The 14,182-nt window shown below is 41.5% G+C and overlaps 2 protein-coding genes across 2 annotated transcripts; one reads left to right on the top strand and one right to left on the bottom strand.

Moving 5' to 3' along the window:
- Positions 1-142: 142 nt before the first annotated feature.
- LOC119726445 (somatostatin receptor type 2-like) lies at positions 143-2,911 on the top strand. The gene has a single exon (XM_038198101.1). The coding sequence runs from the start codon at positions 389-391 to the stop codon at positions 1,526-1,528; it is 1,140 nt and encodes a 379-aa protein (XP_038054029.1). The 5' UTR covers positions 143-388; the 3' UTR covers positions 1,529-2,911.
- A 979-nt stretch (positions 2,912-3,890) lies between these two features.
- Positions 3,891-12,350, bottom strand: LOC119726313 (monocarboxylate transporter 12-like). The gene is made up of 4 exons (XM_038197969.1): positions 12,155-12,350; positions 7,598-7,744; positions 5,162-6,016; positions 3,891-4,021 (listed from the first exon to the last, which is right to left on the bottom strand). Exons 1-4 carry the CDS (start codon positions 12,348-12,350, stop codon positions 3,891-3,893), a joined length of 1,329 nt encoding a protein of 442 aa, XP_038053897.1.
- Between the last annotated feature and the right edge of the window lie 1,832 nt (positions 12,351-14,182).

The following is a 14,182-nucleotide window of genomic DNA, read 5'->3' as shown; positions in this document are numbered from 1 at the left end:
AACCCTAAACACCCGACCAAGATGTTCATGCTTTCTTTTGTTACAAATACCCCCCCCCCGGTTCTTGCTGCCAGTAATCGCTTCTGCGCGCGCGAACATAAAATATACGGTAAAAAGGTGATCGTTGTGTTGACCTCGATAAAACCTTCCGTAATCTCGACCAATCAAAATACTCCTACGTGTCGTGCCGTCAGTAACAGACCTCAGGATCCTTTTACTTGCAACGCCGAGGTTATAAAAGCTTGTGAAAAATGTGGACAGAACCTTATTTTTGCCCAGCATATTTCGTGCATTTACAAAATTGGCATACATTGTGATCCGTGTCGAGTCGTTGCCGTTCACATTGGTGAGACTTTGACCAAATTGTTGCATTACACAAATATCCACCATGGGCGCAAGTCTGACGTCAGCCGAATGCACTAGCCATGTCAATATCAGTCAAGAACAAGTATCTCTTTTGCTGTATACTCCCCTGGACACCGCCATGATAACCACATTCATACCCACGACCTGGTGTCTTGGTCTCATCACCAACTTGAGTTTTCTGTTTGTCATGTACCGTGTTCCTAAACTGAGATCTGACACTAACTTATACCTAGCTCACATGGCGATTGCTGATTTTCTCTACTTGAGTATTGCATCTGTGTTGCAATTGTTAACCTACACTAGTTCCCGCGTGGCATTTAACAACCCCATTGGAAACACTGCTTTGTACCTAACTTGCATCACTATCGCAAACACTGGCTACTTCGGCTCCATTTCGCTGGTCACCATGGTATCCCTTGAGAGATACCTCGCTCTGTGCCATCCCATGAAACATCTCACCATGCGGGGGAGAAGACGAACCTACAAAATGATCGCAATCTGCTGGCTTCTGGGCTTGCTGTTCACCATTCCAATTTCCCTCGCGAATGGAGTTAACAATGTAAGTTGCCTGAAGTGGCCTGATGACGACGCATACCAAGGATTTCCAACTACATGGAGAAAGTACATGCCCGTAACACCAGAGATTTATTACTACCTCCCACCACTGCTGGACGTCCCCTGGCTCATTGCGATGGTGTCTAACAGCTACATGTATGTGAGGATCTTCCAGACACTCAATAAACGCACCGAGGAAGGTGGCGTGGCCAGTAACGACCAAAACGCCATCCGGGTCCGAAACCAAGTGGCCAAGATGTTGATCGTAAACGGTGTGGTGTTCTTCCTATGCCAGACTCCATATCGTATCATCAACCTGAGTTATTGGATCTGTTTGGTGGCTAAGATTCCTAATCCCCTCCAAGCCGCATTAGGCAACGCTGGAGACTGGGTGGCCCAAGTTCCACAGTACATCAACGGGATGATAAATCCTTTGATCTACGGTACCATCAACAAGACGGTCCGTGCTGCCTTCATCCAGGTGTTTTGTTGCAGAACTCAAATCAGAGAGCAAGGTGTTGCAGCCATCAGCCACACGGCGCCACTGCAGAAAAACGCTACCCCACAGACCTCGGTCACTGACGCGAATACCGACACCAAACTGTGAATTCTACAAAAAAATTAATAACGTTTATATTGATGCTACACTCATAAAGGTCAGATTTAACCGAAATCTGGGTCAGATTTCACGTAACACCAGTTTACGGGTCAAAAAGAAACTTCTCTGAGTCACATTTCCGGGCCATACGACCCAGAAGGTATTATTTTAACAGGAAAACTATCATTTGGACAAAGACAAGTGTCAATCCTAATAAAAAAAATGTCATTTTGACCCACTGTCTGTCCGGTCAAATTGGACCCAGATGATAAAGAGTCGAAATTGACCCGAGACTTTAAGAGTGCATGAAGTTCTGCATAATATACAGTTACCACCAGGCATGCAGTTCAAGGTTTCTTTTTCTCTTGTTAAAAGCGCTTTATAAGAACCTGTATTATTATTACTCTGTGAATATAAGAGGAAATATGTGAAATAGTTCTTTGTTATCCACTGTACAAATACTAAAATGTAGATTAGACATCCGGTCAGTGTTCCTATTATCCTGTACAGAAAGATGCACTAATTCTTCAGAAACAATTTTTTTACAGCAATGTTGTCATCATTGGCAATAGTTTCGGCGTACTGTGGTTAAAATGAGATTTTCTGCACTTATCTTGAATGAATTAAATACACTATATTCAACATTCCGACGCTGGGACGCTGGTTTCTCTGGGGAAAGCCCTTCCTTGAAAACGATGGAAAGTTGTTGGAATTTGATTTAAAATTAGAAAGCTGATTTAATATGTTATAAGGAAAAACCACCTTCAAATTGAAGCCCAAACTGTTAGCAATTACCACAGAATGAAAGTCAAACGTTCTTAAAAAAAAAGATTAAAATTGTACTGCCATGAAACATGTCAGAAGTACATGAGGAACTTTAGCGGAATATCCTACCTATAAATGGAAGGTTGTGAACCTCTCTCAAAGAGTAAATCTCCAAGAAGGTTTAAGGCGAGGTTTCATATTTTAATGTTTACACCACATGTTCATGTAATAATCATCAAACTAAATATTTTGTTTATTTCGTGTATTGGCTCATCGATTTCGAACACGACACAATGAGTAACGTCGTAAGAGAATATGTGCTGCTCATTCGTTTTTGATTTGGTTTATCGGGATTGCATTTCATTAGGCCTACTAATTAGTAAAAACTAAAGTTTAATATTTAATGTTATGATATTACGAGCAAATTGGCTAGGTGACCTTGAGTAAGGTCAGTGCCCACATGCACACTGTCTTTTTGGCTAAATCATTGAGTGCGTGTCCAAGTGATCATGATCAGTCAATTTTAATTGCGAATTTGAAACTTTTATTTTCTCTGTGTACACACATGTACAAAATACGTGTGTGTAAGGCCCCAATTGGATTATAATTTGCCTTTGAGTCCCTTTACATTATATTTGTCGTTACTTCGAGATGATCACTGTTCTGAGGTGTTTTTACGCATCCCATGCAATTAAGTTAGTGTGTCTTACGACCGGTTGCGGTTGAGAATAATGAGCAATTATGCATTTGCCCCCACACGACCATTCTCATGTCTCAAGCATGCACGTGTACAAACCACTTCCTGCTCCGATTCTTGTTTCTGACTTATAATAATATTCTGAGTAAACACCACCAAATTTTAGTTGTTTATTAAGGGAATAACAGTGTGAGGAGCGGGTCTTCACTGCGTGATAATGACCGGGTTTGGGGTTGACCGCTGTTAATGGACCTAGACGAAGTTCATGGGCCATTTCTTAACTTTTGCGTCACGTGGTACCCTGTATCTTCGATAAGCGTTGTTATATACACCACAGCCGGGCCCAGGCTGCACAAGTCTGCATATACCTGTAGCCCTGTTTCGCCACAGTACGTATAAGCGTAGCTACTGAAAATTACCCATTTTACCAGCAAATCGTGATCTTCGTAGAGCCCGGTATTGCACAACTTATCAAGATTAATACAAGACACTCACAGCTTCTTGTTTGAAGTTAATACAATTTAAACACTCGTGACAGAGTGTTTAGAGCTTGCCGCACGATCCCAAAAAAGGCAGACAAAGAATTTTCAAAATGCCGGGCTGAGGTGATCCAGTGACTCTTTTGTGAACCAACGAATTCATACACAAACAGCCGTCGTAAATGTTAAAATTATCCTCGTCCAAGATGTTTTAATTATTTTAAACGTTGCGATGCTACGCCAACTTTCGTGAAATCGATCGTAGGTTTATTGTGCAATTGCGCAACAAATTTGCTGCTTATTTTATTACAGTCTTCATGGGTGTCGTCAGCGATGATAAGCTCTTTTGGTCCGATCATATCACTTCTGCTTGCAGGGACGTCAGCCGGTTCTTCTGACGTTAAAATTGTTATTAAATTGACATTAAAATTCAAGCCGTCTGCTGGGGTTTGTATTTCGCCAGGACCCGTTCTATCAGTAGCGCCACCAACGACAGACCTGATATGCATCCCAGGGTGAAAAAGGCCCAATCAAAACTCCCAGTCTGGTCGTTTATCCAACCTGGAAAAAAATATGTAAAGCAGTTCTAAACGGTAGCTCTAGTATCGCAGCTCCAGTGGTACCACTTATGATAATTTATTCTTACCTCAACGGGCCAGTATTTTTTTTTCATGAGAACAGAGCAATGATATCAAGAGCAATGTTTTTATGTAGTCAACCCGTTACATTAAATTAAAGCAATTTTTAGAACGGCTGTCGTGGAACTACCACACAGTGGCCAAGTTGATAGCGAGATGAACCATGGATACAAAGATCCCTGCTTCGAATCCACGTTGTCGCTGTTCATTTTCATCGACTTTTTTTCTTCTCTGAGTTTAACGTTGACATAATTTTAATTTAAGGGGAAAAGAGAACGATAATCTAAGTGTCTTGCGATGATTCAAAGGAAAAACATAATCATAAGTGGTGCCTCTGGAGTTGTAATACTGGCGCTACGTTCCAAACAGTTAACATTTCCGTTGTTTCGTTGATGTCACGTACATAAATGCAATCAGCAAATATCTGGGTGTTCTTCAGAATATGCAACAGGCATTGTTGAGGTGGCGAAGGAAGGTTAGGGAATATAATATTTTGGACATAAAAACTTCTTAAATTCATGGACACAATAATAGCAGCTATCTATGGGAGTCCTAAGTTTCCTTAAAAGAGGTGACCATCAAAATGTCAATGGAACCACTTGTATTCGTGATGATAGCACCCGCTACCAGTGATTTTGGGTGGGTATTACGATGTTTGCATGGCATCAAGGGCAGATCCAGGGCCCCCCCCCCCACCCAAAAATAAACGAAACCAATTTTTGTTTGTTTTATGTGACATCGCAATAAAGGCAGGCAATGAGTACACCACCATCTTTTCCTCAAAAAACATTGGTTAAAGTGGTCAGATATTGCCTCAGATCGCACCACAGAGCATCTAGAATCCCCGAACCCCACGCCGTAATTTTTTTTATCCACTTTTTTGGGGGACCAAAATTGTTTTGGCCCCCCCCCCCAAAAAAATTGTGCTCTGGATCCGCCCTTGCATGGCATGTATTGGTCGAAGAAGCTAAGATATCAGAATTGCATTGAGACCAATGGCATATCACTCCATGCAATATACTGATATCGCCAAAGCAATACAATGGGGCATGATGTGCTTTACCTGGAAAGAATCCAAGGCTGAAACCTAAAATGGCCGTCAACATTTCCATCCAAGCGAAAGCATATACCAAGAGATCAGTTCCAAGCAGCTCCCTGGTGTACAGATCATTCAATAAGGCAATTGCTCCATTTCCACCACAAAAGACAAAGGCACCTGTCATCATCAGCCAATAGGAGTTCACCCAGGGAGCTATCAGTAGAGCCAAGGAACTCAGTATGATCGACAGTGCGAGAGCGGGTCGCAATTTCAACACATTTCTGTCGACGATAAAACCCAGCAAAATCCCGGAAACGATGTTACCGACCCCTCCAGCTGTGGTGAATGTCACAGCGTCGTATGGAGAGAAACCTTTGGCTTCCGCTTGGGAAACATAATAGATCAACCAATAATCATCCACGTAGAGGGCACATAATGAGGTGACTGTTGTGATCCAAAATGAGACCCGGAAACAAACCGAGAATCCGAAATGTTTCATCATGGCCTTGAGGACGTCTTTGAATGTATTAAATGGTAGTGATGACTGCTTCAAGTTGCCTTTCTTCTCAGCACTTGATGAACCAAGTCGCGGTTCCTCATTGCTCACAAGCTGATAGCTGCTATTCGTCTTAGATTCATCAGTCGACGGTGAACGCAAGAGGGCGCCACACACCCCCAGATGCAGGGCAAACCCTCCAAGGATAAGCAAAGCACCTCTCCAGCCGTACGTATCCAGCAACAGTTGGGCAAATGGCCCAGCAGTGATCAGGCCTACTGCATATCCTGACATCCCAATTCCTTCTGCAGTGCCATAGTTTGTCTTAAAACGGCGTGCGATTTGCGCCCTTGTCAGAATAGGGACGATGCTTAATGCAGGTCCTGCAGATAACAGGTGATAATTATGATATAATCAATTAGTATATTGACAAAAGCATTAATTGGAGGGTCCCCGTGCCTTTCGGGTGTGACATCCCTAAAATGTATTTAAATCGATTTTTGCTTTGTAAGCATAATAAAAGTCATCAATGAAATATATTGGACGAAAAAGATTTATCTCCAGTATTGTTGTCGATTTTTTCCTGTGCCGAGTACTGATGTTACCGAGTACGAGTACTTGTACTTCCGAGTACAATTCCAGGTCTCCGAGTACGAGCACTTGTTTTCCGAGTACGAGTACAGTACTTCTTTTTCCGAATACGGCCATATAACTGTACGTAGTAGCCCAGGCCCAGTCAGACCGATATAAAGACCCACTCACGGCTAGCTGCTAAATGTGTTTGTCCGGACGTGCACAGAGAAAAATCAGGAAACTTCGAATTCTTCGCAAGCCAATCAACCATTTCAAGCTGAAATTATCGATAAAAAGAGGCCGTGGTAAGTCAAGCTATACCATTTATTTCTGCGAGCACTGCTATTCGAGTACGAGGACTTTAAAGGGGCACTAAGGGTCCTGATATCCCCGAACAGTTCATGTTTTGGATTGTTTACTTATCCTATTTCAAACATCTGCTCGGAAGGAAACCAATCTAATGTCTTACCGTTCCCGAGAAAAGACGACTGTCGCAAAAGTGGACCTCGAAATCGTTCTCGTTCGCATAATACATGAATAACACAAAAACTCTCATTTTTTAAAGGATGGTCGTGTGGATGTTTATATCATACTTTTAGATATTCTTTCTGATTAACATCATTTCGTTCAAAGCGCGTTTTGTAGCGCAATTAGGCTGTTCTAGGACGCAGTGTCCATTTAATGATCGAGTACAATTTCGACATGTCGAGTACGAGTACTTTGCTGCCCGAGTACGAGTATCGTCATTTCAAGTACAAGTGCTTTGACATTTTAGTACGAGTACGAGTACGAGTACTGCAACACTGCTGGCAACACACATCTGAAATAGCATGATCATATGGTCCCGGAGGTGAGATACATATTCATATGACTCACAGATCTTCTCTTTATGTTCAGCTGTTGATATGAACTATTGTTTGAAAGAAAATAATTGTCAAACACGCAATTTCTGCGCAGAAGTATTTGCTTTATATTTTCAAGGTAGTTCCAACCCAGCCTTAAAAAATGACTAGTAAATACTTAAAATTTGATGCATTTACGAAATGAAGTAAACACTTTTTTTTCTAGCAAAAGCTAAAACGTTAAAAGTAAATACTTTTAGCTCTCAACAAATGCTTTCCAGTAAAACATTTGCTTCATTTTGATTTATACAAATACAAGTAGGCCTAACTGTTTAAAAATAGGTTGAAAAAGCAAATGCTAGTTTTTTTCAATACATACGACCCATTGCCTCTAAATGCTAAAACCAAATCATTCGTTCAACGAAAATCGATAATTTGACAATTCACAGGGGTACTACATTTAAATTCGAAACAATTCCGGTAATGGTAAATTAAGATGTCGAGCATGCAATGAATAGCACGACATCTTGAAAGGAAGAAAACATTTACCTGCTAGTAGTACTAGTATTAAGGTCAACATGACAATACTAGGGGAAAAAGAAGCAATGATCATAGAGACGCCGAGCATGAAACCGCTGACAGTCACCACCGTGCGAATACCGAACATGACCTCAAGTGTGCTAGCAGGGAGACCTACTAAATACAAAAAAAAGTTGGTATAAAAGAGTACATGAATTGCTTAACGTGCTATATCAAAGTAGGCCTATAATCGCCTTTAGGTAAAAAAAAAAAATATCGGTCTCTGGTCAGACCGAAGTTCCGGAATTGACGCGGCGACGCGGCTTTTTTATTTTTTATTTTTTTATTTTTTTTTCTTCAAGCTTGGTTTTTACAGACAAGGTGGGGTACTATTTTGCTTTTTTGGTGTCCTCATGTATATTGGTGCCCTCCATAGTTTGCCTTGGTGCTCTCGATCATTTGCCTAAGTGCAATTTCCCATTCCTTGGTGCTCTTTGGTAAAAAAAAAAAATTGAGGAGGTGCGGCAATAGAGGGCGCTGTTGGAGCTACTGCGGAACATTTTGAAAAAAAAAGATTGACGCACATGATTAAAATCGACGCGCGCGCTGACCAGAGACCGACTTATTTTTTTTTTTTTTGGCCTTATATGCCCAAGTCAGGTCGAAGTCCCTGACTCAATGCGCATGCGTTTGGCACAATAAACAAACCATATGGGACGTGCCGAATATTACAAGCAAAAGACCAAAAGAAGGGAAAAATAGGAGGTCCTCATAGGTATAGGATAACACGACTGTCCATGTACAATTGTTCCTTATAGGGTGGAAAACACAATGAAACAATAGACCCCACACGGAAGTCTAGTTTAGCAATCTATCTACCCCATAAGGGAAACGCGCGCAATGGAGTTTTGAGATTTCAATAGGAACAAAGGAAAACAAAACAAGGAAAACAAAGGTCTTCCCCACACAAACAAATATGTACATGTATGTAACGCTTGGTCTATGATGGTTACTCTTGTTTTACATATATCCCGAGGAAAGAAACAAGAAGAGAGAAAAGATTCTTTGTTGTCCTCGAGAGTTCATCTTTTGTTACAAACGGTTTTCGAGCGTAAGTTTGTGTGTTTAGTTTATGGGAGGATGTTATATAAAAGGGACAAAGGGAAAGACAATGCCTTGTCCTGGAACATAATGGTATGTGGGTTGGTCTAAGTGTCCTTTTCATGTCAAAGGTCAAGGCCATTATGAATTACACGATAGAAAAGGTTTTCCCAGAATATAACTTGCACTTTCCTTTGAAGCATGTTTGTTATTAACACATTTTGTGTGTGTGTGTAATTATAATACCATCCATTATTCGTCAGTCAAGAAGTGTCGTTCATCTCAGCGGGGCAGTTGTGTTTGCTAACACACCAATGTAAGACACAATTATATTGATAACTGACAGTCATGTGTTGCAGAAAAACGCGCCAGGATGATCTGTTCAACGTTCCCATTATTTTACAGCCATTGTTACCACTTCAACTGCGTTATCAGAGGCATTAAAAACTATGCATGTGTGAAGTTTTTGAAGAAATAATGCATGTTTGTACATTTCAGTTCGATTATATGATTTACTCACATCAAACAGCGTAAGTAAAAAAAGGTATGCACTTTTTTCTTTTGAGAAAACCCTAAACCTTGGGCCTGATCAGGATTACACTGTCCCAGGTAGCAAGCCCATGTGGGGCCCATATGGGAAATACCTGGGCAACCTGGGCATGGGTTAACCTCTATGTATCCCATATGGGACCCACATGGGTTATACCATGTGGGGGTCTACCTGGGCTTTCCCATATGGGTGTCATATGGAAACAACCTGGGCAAGCCCATATAATCCCGGGACATACCGTTATTTCGTTTTACCGTTTTGCATTTCCTCAAAACAAAAACAGTAAACAAACCATTGACCGTTTTGTCGTTTTACAGCTTTGTAAAACGGTCAAACGGTATTAAGATAAATACGGTTTCTCTGTTTTATAAGTTTAATAAAACTCATTATAGCATAACGATCAATGATTTTGTTTTACAGTTTTACACAAATAACTTTGAAAAACAGCAAAACGGTCAGTATTGAATACAGACTGTTTTTTTTTTATTTCAGTGTCATAGTGAACAGTACGTGGTGCATTTTGTGGTGCTGGGCAAGGGGATGGAGGGGGACCATGCTTTACATGAAAAAGTGTTACCTCGGCATAATGCGTGGTGTGATTCCTGGCATGACCCTGACCCCCCTTCTCAGGCGATTCAGTTGGTGGGGCTTAACAGTTGCAAGCAAAAATGGCGCTGGAAAACTTCAAGGGAGGACATTACTTTTTACAATGGATACAGGATGGTAACACGTTTGAAGAAGTTGCAGATATTTGAAGGAAATTGGAGTTCGGCGCGGCTCTTCAATAGCCAGTTCGAAAACTATGTCGTGAGAACGAAATGTGAGGAGGGTAATTTGGGTCCCAGGCAATGACTCGATCCCATGAGGACGCATTAACATTCCTAGGTGCATTGCTTAAGTGCCGAACCTCATCAAAAAATGGTCGACAGGACTATTGACCGTTTTTCATTGTCATGTTCTTGTAAGACAACACTCTGAAATGAAGCAACTAACCGTTTATCGCTTTCAACAATTAAGAAAAACAACAAAAAGGTCATTGATTTTTGTGACCTTATACCGTTTGACCGTTTTACAAAACTGTAAAACGAAAAAACGGTCAACGGTGCGTTTACTGTTTTTGTTTTTGAGGAAATCCTAAACGGTAAAACGAAATAACGGTATGTCCCGGGATTCCATATGGTCATAATACGGGCTGGCCCATATGGGTGCCATATGGGTAAAAACGGGGCAAGCCCATGTGGGCAGAATACGGGCTGGCCCATATGGGTGTCATATGGGGAAAAACTGGGCAAGCCCATATGGGCAGAATACCTGCTGTCCCATATGGGTGTCATATGGGTAAAATCTGGGCAAGCCCATGTGGGCAGAACACGGGCTGGCCCATATGGGTTTCATATGGGTAAAAACTGGGCAAGCCCATGTGGGCAGAATAAGGCTCGGCCCATATGGGTGTCGTATGGGTAAAAACTGGGCAAAGCCCATATAGGCAGAATACGGGCTTACCCATATGGGTTTCATATGGGTACAAACTGGGCAAGCCCATGTGGGCAGAATACATGCTGGGCCATATGGGTGTCATAATACTGGGCAACTCTATGTGGGCAGAATACAGACTGACCCATTTGGGGGTATATGGGTAAAAACCGGTTGTGTGGGCAGAATACGGGCTAGCCCATGGGTGTCATTAGGGAAAATACTGGCTGACCTATAAGGGTATCACATGGGCAAACTGTGGGCAAAACTAAGTGGGCAGAACACCGCCTGGCCCATTATGGGAGTCATACGGGGAAAAGCGGCAATCCAATGTGGGTGGAATACGGACGGGCTCATGTGGGTGTCACGTGGGAAAAACCTGGGCAAACTCATGTGGGCAGAATATGGGCCGGCCCTTATGGGTGTCATATGGGGAAAAGTTGATCGAAGTTTGAACTTCCGGTCGATCCGGAACTAGTAAATGTCGAAGGAGGTTATGTACAGTTTGCAAATGTTGATCTATGAACGTAGCATCGAATTGCAAAGTATGGACACGATTGGTGATATTGTTGAACAGTTATAAGAGAAATAATTGATCATATTTCGAACATCCGGTAGAGCCTGAAGTTATAGTCAAACGAGGTTGTGTACAATGCCACGTTGTTGTACAATAAATTGTCTATGGAATGAGAAAGTATTCATAAGATCGACGGTGTTGGTCAAGAGTTATAAGCTAAAGAAGTTGTTTAGAAAATGTCTTGTTGAACATTTAGAGTTGGTATGCAAATAGTCATGAATATTTATTACGTAACTGAGCATGCCCACTTGTGAAACAAAGCTATGGGTGGAGCTTGAAAATTGCTAACTGTGGTTTAGAAAATGGAAATTATTGGGCATATAATAGAAAGTGTGCACACGAAAGATGTAAGTAAGGACAGAGAGGGATGATTATGGGGATGTGATTACGGGTATGGGGGATGTGAATACGGGATATATTATGGTTGTAGATGTTATTTGGAAGGATTAAAGGATCAATTAGGGGTAGGGAATTAAGTAGAGTTGGAAAGTGGGAGGGATTATGGGGATGTATTAGCAGGGCATGTAAAGGGAGTATAACTTGGGTATGGAGGTGATATAATGGAAATGGAGATATGGTGGAAGGGAATGTAATTAGGTAAGATTCAGGATTCATTAGGGCTTCCCCCATAGTTTACCCAGATGTTTGCCCAGGTGGGCCCCAGACATAACCCATATGGGTTTATCTTGGCTGGCCCATGTGGGCCCCATAAGAATCTTGGGTGCAAAATTATCTGGGGCCCATATGGGTCCTCCCATATGGGACCCATATCTTGGGCCCGATGGGGCCCATATGCCACCCACATGGGCTTGCTACCTGGGGTGCTGCTATAACACTACCAAGCATTACATGAAAGTGACTCAGATGCCATAATTTCAAACCTTACCGAAAACACATATGACGGTAGAAACAATGGATATCATCCAGCCGACCAGCCAAGTTTGGGCCGCGAATTGCTGTTGTAGTGTTGGTAACATCACTCCCAGACCCTTGATGAGCCACATCCACAACACATTGCTGACAAACAGACAGAGGACTGCGTACCAGCCCTGGTGGGAACGACTAGCTTGAACCCTGCCCATAATAAACAAAGTCTGGTAAACCAGGGACTAACCTGTCTATAAAGAATAAAACATCCACTTCCACTTTCGCTGTGGTATCGTACACAAAAGCGAGCACCAAAAGTTCAGTGGCAAAATATAATGGCAAAACATCACTCACTTCACCTCCATATAGTCACAACCCACACTTTAAAGAAGTATACGCTCATAGCAAACGGGACAAAGTTTTGGGTCAGTGCCTTTAGGCAAACAGCACACACAAACGTCAATCAATCAGTTGCCGTGTCATGCGTAGCTGCTCTATTTTCTCGTCCATACAACTTACAGCACCGCGAGGCCAGCGAACGATGGCCGTAAAAAGGGCTTCACAAAATTCGCAATTTTCATGGCAAACCTGATCCAAATAAACAAAGTTGTTTTAGGTAGTTAAAGACCTACTTCATACATCTATCAAGGTATTTTTTTCTCAAAAAAAAAAGGATTTCGATGCATTTTGACGGTATTATTTCACGGACAAATCGACTAAAAATTAAGTCATGAAATTTCCGGGTTTTTTTCGAGAACGACGAAAGTCTCCCAAATGTTAAGGTAATCAAACGAAAGAGTGAACCTTCATCTACAAAAAATCTCGTATACGTGATGCCATTAATATTTTAAGAATTCGATGTACACCAAATGTTTCCAACAACTTCCATTTTTCACAACGCGAAAAGATCGTCGCCAATGTAAAGCATGGATCCGGAGCGAGGAACCCAAACACGGTGTGACCTTGTGACCCATACGCCCACTGATTGGTCTAGCTCGCGCTCGAGTATGGCCTGTTACAACTGATAATGTAGTAACCAACGGATAACGTATCACCAACCGATAATGTATCACAAATTGACCGATATTGTATCACTAACCGATAATGTAGCAAAAATTGACTGATAGTGTAGTAAAATTTGTATCCGATAATGTATCACGTGTCGACGGATAATGTAACTACAAAATAACTGTATCTGATAATAACTGTATCCGGTTATTTTGACACCAGGTTTATGGAAATGTGGCATACGTACGTCACAAAATATCCATTTTCAAACACAGGTATATCCAAATGTTAACTTTTTCCATTGAAAAGTGTATGCAAATGAAAGCGTGCATGAGAGTGCTGACTAACAGATCGAATTGCAACAGTACAAATGTTCTTCAAATTTAAAATGGGAAAATGAAACCATTTTTATTGATGCCTCGGCACGTGTAGAACAGGAATTTATAACTTAAAAAGTTATTATAGGTCAGACTAATTAACTTAAGAGCGGCGCGAAGAGCGCGGAGGGGGCGGGGCCTCGACCCCCCTTCAGGTACATTTTGGCTCCTATCGTCGCAATGCACTTATTCAATTCTGCCAAGTTTCTCTGACAGTTGTTCTGATGTCTTGCAGTTATTTTGACACCAAGTTTATGAAAATTGGGCATACCATCCGTCAAAAATGTCCAAATCATGTCAAAACTGGTATGGGCTTATGGAGCATAAAGCCTATAACGTTCATCGGAGGGCGCATGAGAGTGCCGACTTGCAAATAATCATGACAACAATACATTTTAACAGGTTGAATTGAATTTTTACAGATGTACGACAGATATTCGGAAGTCCTTTCATTACAGATATCAACGTTTGCTTAAGATAATGTTAATATAACATATAATCTTTGGTATACAGGGTGTTTCAAATAAAAAAAGGAAACCGAGCTTATTTTGTTGATTCCTCGGGTATGACTTATTATGGTAACAACCATCTGTTACAGAACCATGTCTTCTTTTTCTTGACACCACGAACTCCATTTTACCGTCACAGATGACTGAGCACCA

This window comes from Patiria miniata, unplaced genomic scaffold (assembly GCF_015706575.1).
Source record: "Patiria miniata isolate m_02_andy unplaced genomic scaffold, ASM1570657v1 HiC_scaffold_2, whole genome shotgun sequence".
NCBI classification, from domain to species: domain Eukaryota; kingdom Metazoa; phylum Echinodermata; class Asteroidea; order Valvatida; family Asterinidae; genus Patiria; species Patiria miniata.
Note: the sequence above shows the minus strand (reverse complement) of the source record. Positions and strands in the feature narration are given on the sequence as shown.